At 38.2% G+C, this 15289-nt stretch overlaps 2 protein-coding genes across 2 annotated transcripts; one reads left to right on the top strand and one right to left on the bottom strand.

Annotated features, from left to right (window-relative positions):
- The first annotated feature begins 988 nt into the window (after positions 1-988).
- LOC149015239 (uncharacterized) lies at positions 989-6738 on the top strand. Its single transcript, XM_089155433.1, has 4 exons — positions 989-1159; positions 5532-5638; positions 5731-5855; positions 5938-6738. The coding sequence occupies exons 2-4, from the start codon at positions 5548-5550 to the stop codon at positions 6148-6150; spliced, it is 429 nt and encodes a 142-aa protein (XP_089011559.1). The 5' UTR covers positions 989-1159; positions 5532-5547; the 3' UTR covers positions 6151-6738.
- A 183-nt stretch (positions 6739-6921) lies between these two features.
- On the bottom strand, positions 6922-14420 carry LOC149015238 (transcription termination factor MTERF2, chloroplastic-like). Its single transcript, XM_089155432.1, is given in 7 exon segments — positions 6922-8237; positions 9061-9335; positions 11185-11292; positions 12732-12947; positions 13074-13482; positions 13560-13979; positions 13981-14420. Coding segments are annotated over 7 exon segments (1992 nt in total). The 5' UTR covers positions 14328-14420; the 3' UTR covers positions 6922-8020.
- Positions 14421-15289: the final 869 nt, after the last annotated feature.

Raw genomic sequence — 15289 nt, 5'->3', positions numbered from 1 at the left:
TATCTTTTTAACATCTTTTTCTTGCCCACTTTTTCCTTTCTATTTATTTCGAAAAATTCACCACCTTTTCATTATTGACAAAAATGAATTCTTGCTATTTGTTTATGGCATTAGAGATGGGAATTGAGACCAAAAGAGCCTTAGGGGGTCATTGACCCTATTTAGTATAACAAAAAAAAATGTTATTTATTATGTATATATCTTCTAAACTTTGTGAAGATTTATGACTAAGTGGGGGGTAGTCATATGGTGGGTTGGAAAATAAGTCAAGAGTGCAGGTTTTTTTATTTAAAGTTATTCTTGTTGGTTTGAAATATTTAAGTTGATTAGATCAACATTTAATAGTAATTTTCTAACAGCAGTAAGTTTTTTTAGTATATTTTTAATTTATAGGGAGTCTAATTGATGAATTAGATAACTATAAGGGGAAGTGGCATTGACTATATGGGGAATTTAAGAGGTGACCCTGAAAATTTCCCAAGAAGAAACCCTCTCTATTCTTTAATTCTTTTATATATACATTTTTTTCTTTTTTCTTTTTTAAGAACATCCTATTGATGTCTTCAGTTTAAGACAGTTTTGGTGGAGTTTTATTTTTTATTTTTTCAAATTAAAAGTTTTGATAATGTTTGATACAATTTATTTTAATTTACAATGGTTTTTTTGGGGTGGATAAACCTCTATTTACAAATTACAATGGGTTGAAATATACAAAAAATTGATTTTTTTTTTGGGTGATAAAACTGAAATATATCCCCATTAAGAAAGTAAAAGCTTTTTTTTTTTTTTTTTTTTTTTTTTTCTTGCTACGAAAATCAATTATTTTAGGTAACGTACGAAAATCAATTTCAAATGCAGTGCTGACTGCTGAGTGCCCTTTAAATCGGTAAATAAAAAACTTTTATAATTTCATTTTATAAGACGACGAAAAACTGAAAACCAAACTACCAAAGCATTTTTCTAGATTTTACCCCAAAAAAAAAAAAAAAAAAAAAGGGTCAGAGAGAGAGAGAGGATTTTCGAGAGCATTTCACTTCTTCAGCTTGAAGCAAGACGCCGTCCTTGGGAAAAGGATTGTTGCGGCGGTTTATTATTTCTTCTCCATCATATTCGTCTCCACATCTCCTGGTGGTGGATCGCGAGAAGCTAAGCCGTTAAGGTCAGTGAAAATAAATTGGATTTTCTCATTAGGATTTTTCTATGTTCATATAAATTTTCTTGTTTTCGTCTTTCCCCGAAATTCATCGGATGGGTTTGTCTCCTTATAGGCAATTCTTCTATATATCTATATTTGTGTTAATCACTTGAATCCTCATTCCTCAAAACGACGGGTACAATGAAAACATAGAACAAGCAAAGCCTATGCTTGTATAAGGCTAAGAGCTCTGTTTGTCAGTGAAGCTTTCTTTTAGGCCATAACCAAATAGACGTTCTGACGACTTCTTATAAGTATCTGTGGAAGTTCATTGTTCGTTTTAGTTTGTAATGTGCGGGTTAAAGTTTCAAATCATCTACTATTGCAAAAATGTATGATTAATGATGCGGTTTACCCTTTGGGCTGATTATTCCTATTAGAGAGGTGGAGAACAGACACAGAATTATTTGTTTTTTTCCATGATCTTGATCTTCAATTGTGATGCTTATGTGATTTTAGTGTTTATTTCAATGTTGATGTTAAGAAGCAACAATCACTTCTTATATATATGGTCCTATGGATAGATTTTCCCCTTTAGGATTGTCAGCATATTTTGTGCTGTTATTCAACTTCTGTTGTTTGTAATTTCACGACCAGGAACTGCAAAGGTGACTTCTCAACTTTTCTATATGTACTGACTTCCCCTATTAAAAGTTAAATTAGACTTTAGTTTCACAAGAGCTATTCATTTTCAGTTCTAGAAAACAATTTTGCTTACGAGCTTCTATTGACTACTATCCCTTTCTATTCAAATGTGCCTAATTCCCTGAGAGGTTACTGCTCCAACAAACTCAGATATTCAATCTAGGATTTTGTTTCCTTTCATTCTTTCAGTGTGTTTAACATAGTACATCTGCTTTCTGTCTCTGCTTTGAAGGTTATGCATTGCTATTCTTACTGAGTTTTGATCCGTCTCTGTTTATAAGATCTGAGTGGATCTTGGACTTGCTCTAGGTTACCAAATTTTTTTTTGGGGGGCCAGGGGGGGGGGTTGAAGTAGCCTGAATAAACTTGAATAATATGCTTTTGAAACTTTTGCTAAGTAAGGGGTATTTTTGCCCAAAAGGGAAAAGTTAAAAACAGTAAACAGGATAAAAACTCTTGTTTTCCTCTTCTTCTCAAGTGATGCTTTAACCTTAATCGCTGATGAAGGTAATCCTTCTTCTTCATCTCCTTTATCTCCGGCAATCAATTTGTTGCTCTTCTCTATCTTCTTTGTGTCAGCGTGATGCGTCCAAAATCTGCTCAGCCCTTGGATCTCCACGTGATGTCCTGCAAAACGAAAGCGTCAGATGTGGCCCGACCGCTGGGGTCGGGAGTCCACCTCCGAAGGCTAAGTCAGTTGATGAACTTAATCACAAACGGCTCTGCTAGAAGCACAGAGCTAAGGAATGAAGAAACGGGAAAGGTGATCTAGATAGCAGATCGCTGATAGTTTAGGTCTATCAGTATGTATCTGAACTTGAGTCTCAGATAGTATTCTTCTTGATCGATTGATCCCTCCTCACCTTGTATGGTAGTGAGGTTTATATAGAGTGTACCTTCGAATCTCCTTCGTTGGATGCACTTGAGCCTTCTTCGGGTAGTCGTTGGATCTTATCAGTTAGATCCGTTGAACGATAGACTTCTACTAGTTTGGGCTAGTAGAGGACTCCTGAGATAACCTTTAGGTTATGCGATGGTTATCCCTTCGATAATGATTATCCGCAGCCGTCAGTTTGAGTCTGCCGTCATCAGGGTGATTACCCTAATCCATAAGTAAGATTAGGGCACGCTTGCAGCCGAATAAGCTTTCTTCTTCAGCAAGCCATCTTCCGGATCCGGTTCGCTCGGGAGCGATTCGGTTTTCTCCGTCTCGACCGGGGTCGAGGGTCGGACCAGGTATGAACCCGGTCTGATCATAAACTCTCCATATCACAGCGTCTCCTGGTGGTGGGATAGAAGCAAAGCTTATAAGGACTCCAGACTTGGGATCTTGGAGTCTCTTGATCCCTCTTCTTCATCTCTTCTCCATCTTAAGGTCAGTTAGATTCTTCTTGCTTTCGTCTTTTCCCTGAAGTTTATCACATAGGTTTTTCTCCTCAAGATTCTTCTGTAGTTTTTTTGTTCATTCATTTTTTTCTAAGCTACTGAATCATCCTTCGTGAGAACAATCGATCTTGTATTTGAGAGTTTAGGTACAACAAAAACAGAGAAGAAACAGAAGACTTCACCCTGTTTCTCAATGAAACTTGTTTTTAGTCCTTAACCAAACAGATGCTGATACGACAACCTGTAGGTGTATGTGAAACTTCATTTGATATTTATATCCATCCCATCTGCTTGATTTTGTGGAAAATTCTGTTGAATGCTGTTGATACTTGGTACTAAAGCTCACAACGAGCATATAGACTCTTTAGAAGAGGCAAGAGAGAGAAAGAGAGAGAGAGAGAGAGAGAGAGAGAGAGAGAGAGAGAGAGAGAGAGAGAGAGAGAGAGAGAGAGAGAGAGAGAGAGAGAATAGACAAATTGAGAGTAATTAGAGAAATTCAAATCTAAGTTGGAAAATCAGCTAGTAGAAAATTTTCACTAATAGGAGCAGCAAAGGAACCTGCGTAGGCCACACTTATGACTCCTTGAGGGTGTTGCATGTGGCCTGCCTAGGCCACAATTGTCTGTCCTGCTAAAGTCTGAATCTTCGCTTGCAATAGTTTGTGGTTCATGAGATCTGAAGCACCACTAGAAGTTATAGGTAGATTATGTGCACAAGTGATGCAAACCAGGAACTCAAGGTCTTTCCCAACTGGAGCTCTTCTATGATACCAACATTATTTATATGATAATTTTTGTTAAGATCGCCAATGAGGTGAAGTCTTGCTGCTTGAAATTGTAGGAACTGATGATTATTAGCCTGGAAAGGAACCCACCTTGCCTGGAAGATCCATGGGATAGTTTAATAGAATGTCGTAGCAATTGGAAAGGGTAAAATTGATTTGAAGAAATGAACTTCCTGATGCTTGACTAATAGTGAGAGATTTTTCAGGGGGATTCAAGAAAGAAGACATCAGCATATTTGATATTCTGAGATATTCAAACGGATTTTAGGGGAAATGTTATTTTGTTGGAGCCTCCCTACAGAGGAGCTCTCTTCTTACTTTATAAAAGGTAAAAGAAGATGTCATGGAATAATTTAAACACTTTAGCGGGATGATGAAAAAATCAAGGGTGTTCTCGGCTCCCCAAAAAATGTGGAAGTAGTGGAATCTGAATTTCTAGTTAGAATGTCAAGTGGAAAGTCTGACCATTGGATGATTTTACATAAATCTCAATGTTTCTCCAGCAAGTTTACCTCAAGAGCCTGTAAAGAATAGAACTTGATGAAGTCTGAATTTTATGAAGCTAAATGGGGTGGATAACAATAATCCCACATTTGTCATCTATCCTTAAAATCTTAAGCAACTGACCTGTTAACTAGACCTAAGTAGCTGTTTCACGAAGGAGGAGGAAGGAAAAAACAAAAATCAAAAAAACAAAAACAAAAAAGAAAAGAAAAGATAAGAGAGTGGGAGCATTCTCCAGTCAAAAGCTCCTCTATCTTAGTCCATTCCATTGGTGCTGATTTCTAGTCAAGTGAACATCCTGCTTTGGGAACTCTAATTCTGGATCAGTACAAAAGATGGAAGTTTTTTAGTAAATGAAAATCTAATGTCTTGAAAGGAAAAAAAATTTCTCTAGGTTACATTTCACGTGGCAATGGGCTGTCTTATCTGAACTATAAGTTGGAGTCTAAGCATGAAGGGCCAAAGATTGGTTTTTTGTCGTCTGGGCAATCTACTTTGCAGGAGGACTTGGATTTAGCTTCCATTGTTAATGTTGTTAATTGGTTTTATTGCTGTTTCCCAGGTTATATTTCCTAGAAGCAAAAAAAAAAGAGGTTATATTGTTGACCATAAGCAACATGATCTCTGACTTTTTGAAGCAGAGGGAGCTTCATGGTATGAAAGTCATATGATATGATTAAGTCAAAAGTAATTGAATTGGTAATATTTTATATTCTCCACTTATAGAAACTTTTGAGGATTACCCATAGCACCCTTTATATGCTAGCCCCACCCCCTAAAAATAGCAGAAATGCTGTGATTCTTGTTTTGTTGACCAGAAACAACTTGGAACTCTGGAATTTTGGAGCATGGGGAGCTAATTCGGATAAAATTCATATGATTCCAATTAAGACCAAAATCTTGTTGAGATTCAAGAACCAATACTATTTTTTACTGTTGGGCTTGTGAGAATTTTCAGTATGGATTCATAACACCCTTTCCTGCAGCTCCATCTCTGATCTTATGAATCTTTTGCAGTCAGGCCTACTCGAAGATGAATGTGGCAAATCTTGCTGCTGCATTTTGCAGACGAGTGAATCTCAAGGAGCTAGTGACAAATGTTCCGGTGTACAGCAGCCTAAGTGGTAACATTTTCTCCCCTGAGGGAATTCCACCTGCATGATTTTGGTCTTTTGAGTGCAGTTTATATGATGGCATCTCTCTATCTGCAATTTAGAGACTTCTGGAGGAGGACTGAGCTTGATTCCCAGGCGTTGGGCCACAAAGAAGACGGCTGGATCTACAAAGAATGGCCGAGATTCAAAACCCAAGTTTCTGGGTGTGAAGAAATTTGGAGGGGAGGTAATTTATCTGCTGGCAATAATCTTCATTTATGTGATCTTCCCAAGTTTACTAAACGCAATGTGGATTCTTTATTCTGCAGAGAGTGATACCTGGAAACATCATAGTTCGTCAGCGAGGGACTCGATTTCATCCTGGTAACTATGTTGGGATGGGGAAGGATCACACCCTTTATGCTCTCAAAGAAGGCTCTGTCAAATTTGAACTTCACAAGCTTAGCGGCCGCAAGTGGGTTCACGTTGAGCCCAAAGAAGGACACGTGCTTCACCCCGTCTATACAGATGCCACTGCCTAAACACCGAAGCTGTTTGATTCTCATCTCTTGGACATTAGGCAGAACGCTTGCTCGATCAAGCCTTTTCTTCTCAATAGCTATCTGAATCAATGAGTTGCTGCTGCAACTGGCTCTTTGGAGAGATTTTATATGATTGCATTCAGGATGCCCTTAACTTAATTGAGTTGATGTCTTTTTCTTTAATTCATGTTTAGATTGTTGTTTTATAATTTTTTCCCTGTACACTCCTCTTTTGAATGGATTTTGGGAAGTCATTTTTTTGGGTGATATTTTGGCAAGTCATTAGTGGGTAAAGAGAACTGATGAAGAGTGGTAATTGGTTTAGAATCTTATTAGGTCTTCTGTCCGCTCAACAAAAAAGAAAAGAAATAGGCAACGTTACTCCAGTATCATGTGTGATTGATCATAGCGTAACATAGGCTGTGGAAAGAACAGTTGCATGATCAATTCCCACATGAGATAATGTAAGCAATAATGTGAATCTCAATAGACATTTCAGTTCTAGAGCAAGTTATGTCTTCTGCATGCTTCCTTTTTGAAACATGCCTTTTGAATCTTGAGTCACAGCTAAAGGCTCGAGCCATTCTTGGAAAGCATGGCTGGGATGGAACAAAAAAGCGAAGCTAGCCCTTCCCCAGGTCACCTCTACTTTTTCTCAAAAGATTCAGCAGTAGGCAAGGCATCACGCATGTATGCTCTTAGACAGAAATGTTGGCTCTTGCTGTGTAATGTACATTTCGACAGGTTTCCATGCAGGCATGCACTAGTCTTTTTTGGTTGAGCTCGGAGTGTCTGGTTTTGGTTTGTTGATTTGCTTCTTCATGAATAAGTTCACGGCAGAATTTGAAGAGACGACTGAAAGCTGGAAGGGTATGAGCTTCATTTTGCTTTACATACTGGCAATCATAGGAAGGTAGAAATGCTTTAATCTTTAACAATGAAGTTTAAAGTTCCTGGAGAAGTTTCTGAGAAAACTCAGTCTGATTTTGGAAGTTTTGCAATGTAATGAAAACAATTTCTGCTCAAAGTTGGTCAGACTACTGCAGTAGTACCCAGTACATTAGCCCCTGCCAAATGAAGTGATCTTAGAGGTAACTTGTGATGCATCCGTGAAGAATGCAGATAAGAAATGTGCAATACGATATGCTTCTGAGAAATAATTGATTGTCTGGCCATCATGGTTTGATGAGAACCCTATACCTTCTCTTCAATTCAAGTTGTAGAAGCATCCACAATTGATCACTCTCACTACTACAAATAAAGGGTTTTATTTGGTTTTAATGGAGATAACCCTGCAAAAGATATCCCCGCCATCAGTAAAAGAGGCGCTACTTCGCTGCTTGCCATTCACAACAGAACCTGTTCCATTTTGCAGCAGGTCTTGACTTTGAATTCTTCAAACTTTTGGTTTAGAGTTGCTCGCTTTTGAATCAGTTCTGCCGTATATGGTGATTCATTTGCTCCCAATGAATGAAAGGCTTTCACCAAACGCCCACAAGAGAAGAATTTTCATGCTACCAAAAATTATATCCGCTTTATGTTACTGAATGATGCTTGTTCTAGTCTATCGATCCACAAAAGCTTTTTGGATGACTTCATGGAATAGGAACTTATATTAATTGGGAATTACATATGATTTACATTGAGGGTTCGAATGCTCAGTTCTGAACAAGCAACTGTCATACCAGACGGAGCACATTCTTGTGAACAGTTGAACTAGTAGGCACTTCAGTGCATGATGAGGCCAAGATTCAACCCCAGATCTCAGCTATTGCAAGTGAAAGGCTAGACCAGCTGACCAGTTGGCACCCCATAATCAGGTTGAGAGAAATGAATTATCACATCAATCCCCCTTCCTCGACAATCTGTTTTACTCTGTGGAACTAACCATTGCATGAAAATCTGAAGCAGAATTATTTATCACACCACTTTCAAACTTTCGACGCCTCTCCACTGCAGCAACAACTCTTTGATTAAACTCCTCATCGGAGCTTGCTAACATGTAGCGCAGTTTGAAGTTTACTTGGTTTTCCACCAAAATCTTATGCCTAGGAATTATTCTACCATCAAGGGAGTAACTGAAGAACCTGCAACATTTCACTATATCTAATCAGCTTCTGAAGGATGCATGATACAAGAAATGTGTAACGTAGAAACTGAAATCTCTACTTGTATTGCTTGCCAAATCTGAGGCATAGGAAAACAAACAAAGAGACAAAAAGAAAAAATAAAGGAAAAAGAAACAAAAGGAGGCAGGGTCAGGGGAGGGAAATAATACATGTCAACCTTAAATCAACCTATAGACCCAGATGAATCAATTACAGTTGACTTATTTGCAAGCTCAGCTTGTTTTCTATTAAGTCCACTCAAAATTGTCCTCGTGGGCTTGGCCTGGGCTGGTATCTGCCCAATACATAGGCAATGTACTTGTTTCGTGGGCTTCAGCTGATTTGGCATAACACATATATGTATATACTGAGCTTAACCTGTTTTCATCAAAATGCCAATTCACCAAATGTAAAACTAATAAGTCAGCCCCGACACATGCAGCTTGTGACAATCAGAGTGATGAGTCAGCCTGTTATGATTCCAAGTCAATTCAGACACTGCAATTGTAGTATACAGAATCATGCCCATAAGCTGAGAGATAAGTTGATTAGTCAAACTTGAGGTCTTCTACTCCAACAGGGAATTGAGTATTCCAGCATTTCTGAACCTTAGATCAGGCTGAAATATTCAGCAGTTATTGTAGACCATTGAAGGAGAAATGCTTTCCATGGCCTTCTGCTATATAGTTTTTCTAGCTTCAATACCAAAACTGCATACTAATAAGCTGCTAAGTTATACATTTTGAGAAATAGAATAGAAACTTGCGGAGGCAGCTGAAAAATGTCAAGAACAAACTTATACCTTGGGAATTCAATAAGATCTTGCAATGGCCTAACCATAGTTCTCCTCAAATAACTGTACTTGGGTCGAAGGACATCCAAATTGTATCGTAGCAACATCGGAAAATCAGCAATCATCTCACCAAGCAAATGGAGAGTAATTCCCAGTGAAAGATAGTACTTCACATTAATCTCAAGCTTATTAACGATGCTGCATCCCAAGAGTTCTGGTCCCAAAGCTATCACTTTCCCAATATCTCTCTTGGTCACTCCAGCTTTTGTAATCAAGAAAATGACCTGTACAGTATACCCACCACCACAAGGAAGTGGTTAGTAGTATTTCAATTACATATATCCCAAATGCAAGGTATAGAACAAAGCATGCTAAATCCTAGATTATGTATTGATGCCTAGAACTCTTATGCTTATTGATAAAAGAGAAAGAGACATCAAACCCTTACTAAAATGATAGCAGAACAAGAAAACCACTTCTAGAAGAAAATTCCAAGTACAATAATATATGTAGTCTTTTTCTGGGTTACAATCAGATGGAAATATATGTCTTCTCTCTTCTGAAAAAGGAAATTTCAGTTGATTTGTTTTACTTTTCTCCTTTTTTTTTTTTTTTTGGCCTCAGGGGTTTGTAGGTATCAACAGTTCTCCCAAAATACAACCTTTTGGCAGAAGGATACGGATACTGAGAGTAAAATACCCATAGTTGATCCAAAAAGGCCCAGGCAGAGTAAAGACAAAACTGTCTAGTTCCTGCACACGATACGTATAGTTCGTGTGTAGGAAAACCAATGCACATGAAACAATAGGCAAGGGAAGAAACAGATCAGAAAAGAGCTTCACAATGGTAAATTAAGAAACTGAGTTTAAACTGTTCTTAACTAGTAATACATGGGTTTACTAATTAAACAAGACATGCTATTAGACAAGCACTGACCTTCATATACAGAAGGATCACAAGCAAGAGTATCTCATGCATGAATTTCTGCCTCAACAGTCTTACAAACAGAAATTTTTTACCATTTAGTTGATTAAGGATCAAGGCCAAACAGAAGAGAGTACTGATTAATACATAGGTTTTCTAAAGAAGCAAGACATGTCAGAAGCAGAATAGCTTATGCTTGAATTTCTGCCTCAACTGTTTTAGTAACAGAAAAATTTAACCCTTAAAGTTTTTTAAGGATCAAGGCCAACAGAAGAGAGTTTTAAGCCTTCATCCAGCGTCTTCTCTTCATATTATTATGTAAACATGGTGTTGTTTTGGAGCAAAGAGGATCCAGTCCATTGTGAGGTTGGTCTTAAACCAAAGTCTCAGGCAACAAATCCCAAGAAAAGAAATATATAGCACCAGATCTGCCTTTCCCATAAAACTCAATCGAGTTACAAAATCAACTTCTTCACGCTAAGAAACTTCACGTTACTTCTATTGGTCCAGTTTTTCAAAATTAGCAGGTCAAGAAAAATCAGAAGTATAAGAAAAAATATCTGTCATCAAGAACCAACTGTCAGAGAAAACATATATAAAGAATACAAATACCAAATTTTAGAAGGGAGTAAGCACAAACTATTTAAGATGTTCTTCTTGTTTCTTGGAGTTTTTTTTTTTTTTTTTTTTTTTTGGGGGGGGGGGGGGGGATGAATTGTTTCTTGGAGAGTTGATATTTAACTGAATAAGAATCTTTCAAGAATAAATAAAGCACAATGTATCTAGTATGGCCTCAAATTGGAAGGCAAGTATCCAAGCAGACAACCCCATTTAGTTGGGACAAGGCTTGCTGTTTTTGTTATTGATGTGGCATTATCAAGATCAAGCTCAACTGTGACCTCAGAGTTAGCTTAGTTCAGGCAGCTACGACTGAAGCACATTGCAAGAAAAATAAACCATTTAAGAGTTAATTCACCAAAAAGGTTCACTGAAAGCTTTGTTGAAATGAGAGATTTCAAGATCGACTATGAGGTCAAAATCATATCTTCAACCTCCAAATCATCCAAGAGATTCATTTGTAGATGATAATCTCAGTTGATAGAAATATCACAACTGCAAAGATATATCAGTAAATGCAGTTTATTTTGTGGTTGAACAAAGGAAAATAAAACAGAAGTAGTAATTGAAGAAAAGAAAATTTGAACAAACCACTGGGCGTATTTTCTTGTAGAGGCTATATGTCAATAAAGGAGGGAATTTTACTAGCATACTGCCAATTGCTTCTTCACGAACACCTATGTCCAGTAAAAATCGCACCTTCACAATGAAAGAATAAGTCTTTGTATCAGTACTGTTGCAATAAAAATTCAAATTGTAATGGAGATTACTATATGGGCATCCATATCTCTACGTGAATGGGTAAAAAAGTGCCCCATGCATAAAAAAATTTCTGCTACAAACTGCAGGCTTACATCATGTGAACCTGCAGTGCCCCCGTAGACTGTTAAAATCACATTTCGAAAACATTCATCTTTTCTCAGAAAAGAGACAAACATCTCTGGACTCTGGAGTGCCACCTCATCTGTATATTGCAACAATCATATTATTAAAGGATTCCAGCTGCATCACCAACAGCCATATCCATGTTTGTGTATGTGTTTGAGATTGAATTGCTAGTTTGTCAACTAGAGAAAAAAGTATAAAAACCATGGATTTTCCACATGCATGCCTGGCTGGAAGACAGAAGACTCCCAGTGACACATAGCCATCAAACAATAGAAAACCATTGCTTTCTCGGTTGAATTTAGAACAGATTCAGTCTTAGGAGTCCTTTTTCTCACCGCTTGTTGATCAGAACAAAGGCCAGAGTACACATAAAGGGATGATGGGATAAGGTACTGTACATCATTGTATTATCTAATTATTTTTACAAATTAAATCCTTTTGATTGATCTTTTCATATTTTATTTTATGAAAAAACATTTTATCACTTAGAATATTTGTGTGGCTAAGCCAGATTGCTTTATTAGGGCCAAATGCAGAGGTCATTTGGCAAAGCCAACCACTGGACAGATAAAGGATGTTCATATTGGCTACACGTAGATTTTAAGTGCAAAACTTAATTGTACAGTCCATCTCTTATCTGACTTTGGAACTTAAATGGCTTGAATTAAGTCAAAAAGAACTTCAAACAAAACTGGGTTTTGTATTTGCCACATTGTGAAGTGACAAATTGAAGGAAAGGAGGTGCCTACCTTTGTTTCTAGGACCCCACCGAAGATACATAAGTCTGTTCCACCAAGCTTGGGCAGAACTCTAGGTTCACCAATTCCCATCCAAATTTCATAAATGAAATCTTCAACTCCAAAAAAATTTACATGTAAAATTGGAAAAGCAAAACAAAATACGTACTCTAGAAAGTTCAGACAATATTCCTTAAGCTATGAAAATTTCATTTGTAGAATTATCCAAATAGTTACTATCAAATCCTTGCCTAACATAGAGGGAACTGTATAAAGAATCAACTGCTATATTGCAACAAGAACAGTCTTGGTAGAATGAAAACTATTTTGGCTTCAGGATTGAAAAGATTCTACTAGAATAATATGTTAAAGTGTAAAACATAGATCTCACCAAGACACACACAAAAAAATATTGTAATGGATAGACTGAAACGAAAGTGCACCTTTGGTGTACAAGGGATGGAAGGGGGGAGGCCACCAGCCTTCAAGAGGGAGACTGAAACGAAAGTTTACCTTCGGTGCAATTGTTGTCTCCAAATCAAAACAGAAAACCATTGGTTTCAATGTGAGAATTCTCTTCATGCCATCTCTCTGAACCCCAAGATAATACAAATACTTTACAAGAGGCTTCCATCTTTCCTCAATGCTGCAACTCATCAAATCTGGCTTGAACGCCAACAACCGCCCAACATCTTCCTTACTACAGCCGAACTCCCTAAGGTATTGAACCTGAACTAAGAAGTCAAAAGATATCCATTCAAGATTATGAAAACTACGAAGGAAGGCTCACAAACTACTACCATTTTTAAGGACCAAGCATCAACTAAAAGCAGACTGAAGATGAAGAGTAAATACCTTAGAATTCATATCTTCAAGAGTGAAGAAGCCGAGTGCCCTGGGAGAATCAAAGACCATAGTGCCAAAATCCTTCTTATCCATACCCATATCCAAGAAGAAATTCACACGCGATTTTATTTCTTCCATGGTGTAACCCAACAGTGGAGTACAGCGGGTAACAACAGAAGCCATCCACTCTCTCCGGACTCCATTGCTCTCCAGATGACTAACAATCGCATCCAACTCTTGGGTACTCCGCTGCAAAAAAATTCCTCCTGCCTTTCCAATCGTGACGCCAAGGAATTCGTTCTTCACATTAATAGTCTTCAACCACTCAATCTTATGCCTTATCAACTCGAGATTTTCACAAGACATACAAATGAGCTTCCCAATCTGGGAATACTTGAACGAATTCTGTTTCATATATCTACACAAAAGGAAGAATGAGCGAGAAACTCGTGTTATCTATAATATAAGCACCTGGAAGAGTTTCAAGCATTGTACCTGATGAGAGGAATGACATTTGAGTTGTGTATGACGGTCTTGGCGCGCACGTTAAAGGTGGAATTTGAGAATTCGGGTACGTGTTTCAAGGAGGCAGCTTCGATCATAATGTGGTCGATGAAATCCGGCAACCTAGAGACCAAATTGGTCGAGAACGTAATGCGAAATCTACCAGCACGCATTGTCTCCTTAAAAATCTCGGCTGTGACTTTACGTCGAATTTCAAGTGCCCGTATTAACATCTTGTCGTCATCAATTTCGGTAGCTCCTCCTCGGAAGAGATGTTGCAGAGGGGGAGGAGAGTTTCGGCCCTCAGGCCCTACATGCGACTGCAAGTAGATGGAACCAGCAAATTGAGGGGATCTTCTTTTGACAAGTGACATCTCCAATAGCTTTACTTTCTCTTCCTCTTCTTCTTCGTAGAGGTTCTGCTGAGCTCTGTTCTTCTTTTACATCGTCTCTCATGGTTGATTGTTCATCAGATAAGTGTCGTAGAAGGAAAGCTTTGGTTCTGGCATTGTGCTGCCGGAGAATTTGTTCGTTATTTCCTCTGGTGTCATCGTCTTCGGAAACTTGAGCCGTTTGATTGAAGAGAGAGGAGGAATGGAGGAGTAAGGGCTTGCGGTGTGGGATGGTGTCGGGAACGAAGAAGTAGAGTAGATTGGTTCTGGAACTGTTGCAATTCCGGCGACGATGGATGCAGTCGGAGAGTTGGAAGGAGGGCAGAAGCAGCTGGTGCTGCCGGTATGGCGGGCAAACCAGCATCATCAGCTCAACTGGTTAACTAACACCACTTCAAACAGGAAGAATTTCAGACAGTTTACGGAGACTCTGAGACAGTGAGAAGAAAGGCATTATTCCATTTAACTCCTCGACTGGTTGGACCATATGAAGGGGGCTCATCTTCAAAGCCAACCGAAAAAAACCGACTCAAACTGGATCGATGTATTGAATCGAATCAAACCGAAAAAACTGGATCAATGTCTTGTTGGTTTGGTTTTGGTTTTGGTTTTTGATTTCAATGAGCATTCCATCTCTGTTTGGTTGGAGTCCATCAAATCCAATGAACGGTATGTTGCAACAAATTTGACTCTTTCGAGTGGACCAAGATCGAATCTGGTTTGTTGGCTTAAGATCTGTCTACACAAGAGAAAGTGAGTGTGAGACAACTCTGAAGTGTTCAACTGCCTCCTAAGTTTAAGTTAAATTCAGGAACTTCAATGAAGAAAAAAAATTTATTCACGAAGAACACCACTCCAAAAAGGGTTTTTGATTATTGTGTTAGAGTGAGAGTAAATGAGCATTATTATTAACTACATAGATTAAAAGTATTTATAGTTAAACCTAAATCACAAAGATCGTTGGGTATTTTGGCAGCATTGGTGCTCTCATTGAGGTCTACATATCATTTGTGCAAATAACCATTTTGCCATGTTCGTACCTGACACCAAAAAAGTTATATGGCTAATTTGACAACTTTGGGCTTTATCACCAAACAAGAACTTCATCCCAAGCAGATATGCTCGAGGTTAATGTATCATCTAATCACCGTAACGTGAGTCGGTGACATATCGCCGATACACGGCAACTATTCGACGTGTCACTGGGGGGCGACACGAAACCCCCCAGCAATACGATTTTTACCTTGACTAGTTCGGTAGACCATCTGGTTGAACCGGGGTTGGTCTATTGATCGAGCTGGAGGACTTTGTGCTAAATGGTAGAAGTAC

Source organism: Hakea prostrata, chromosome 5, assembly GCF_041222555.1.
Source record: "Hakea prostrata isolate BN-2017 chromosome 5, UWA_Hpros_2, whole genome shotgun sequence".
Classification (NCBI taxonomy): Eukaryota; Viridiplantae; Streptophyta; class Magnoliopsida; order Proteales; family Proteaceae; genus Hakea; species Hakea prostrata.
This window is presented reverse-complemented; position numbering and strand designations above follow the sequence as displayed.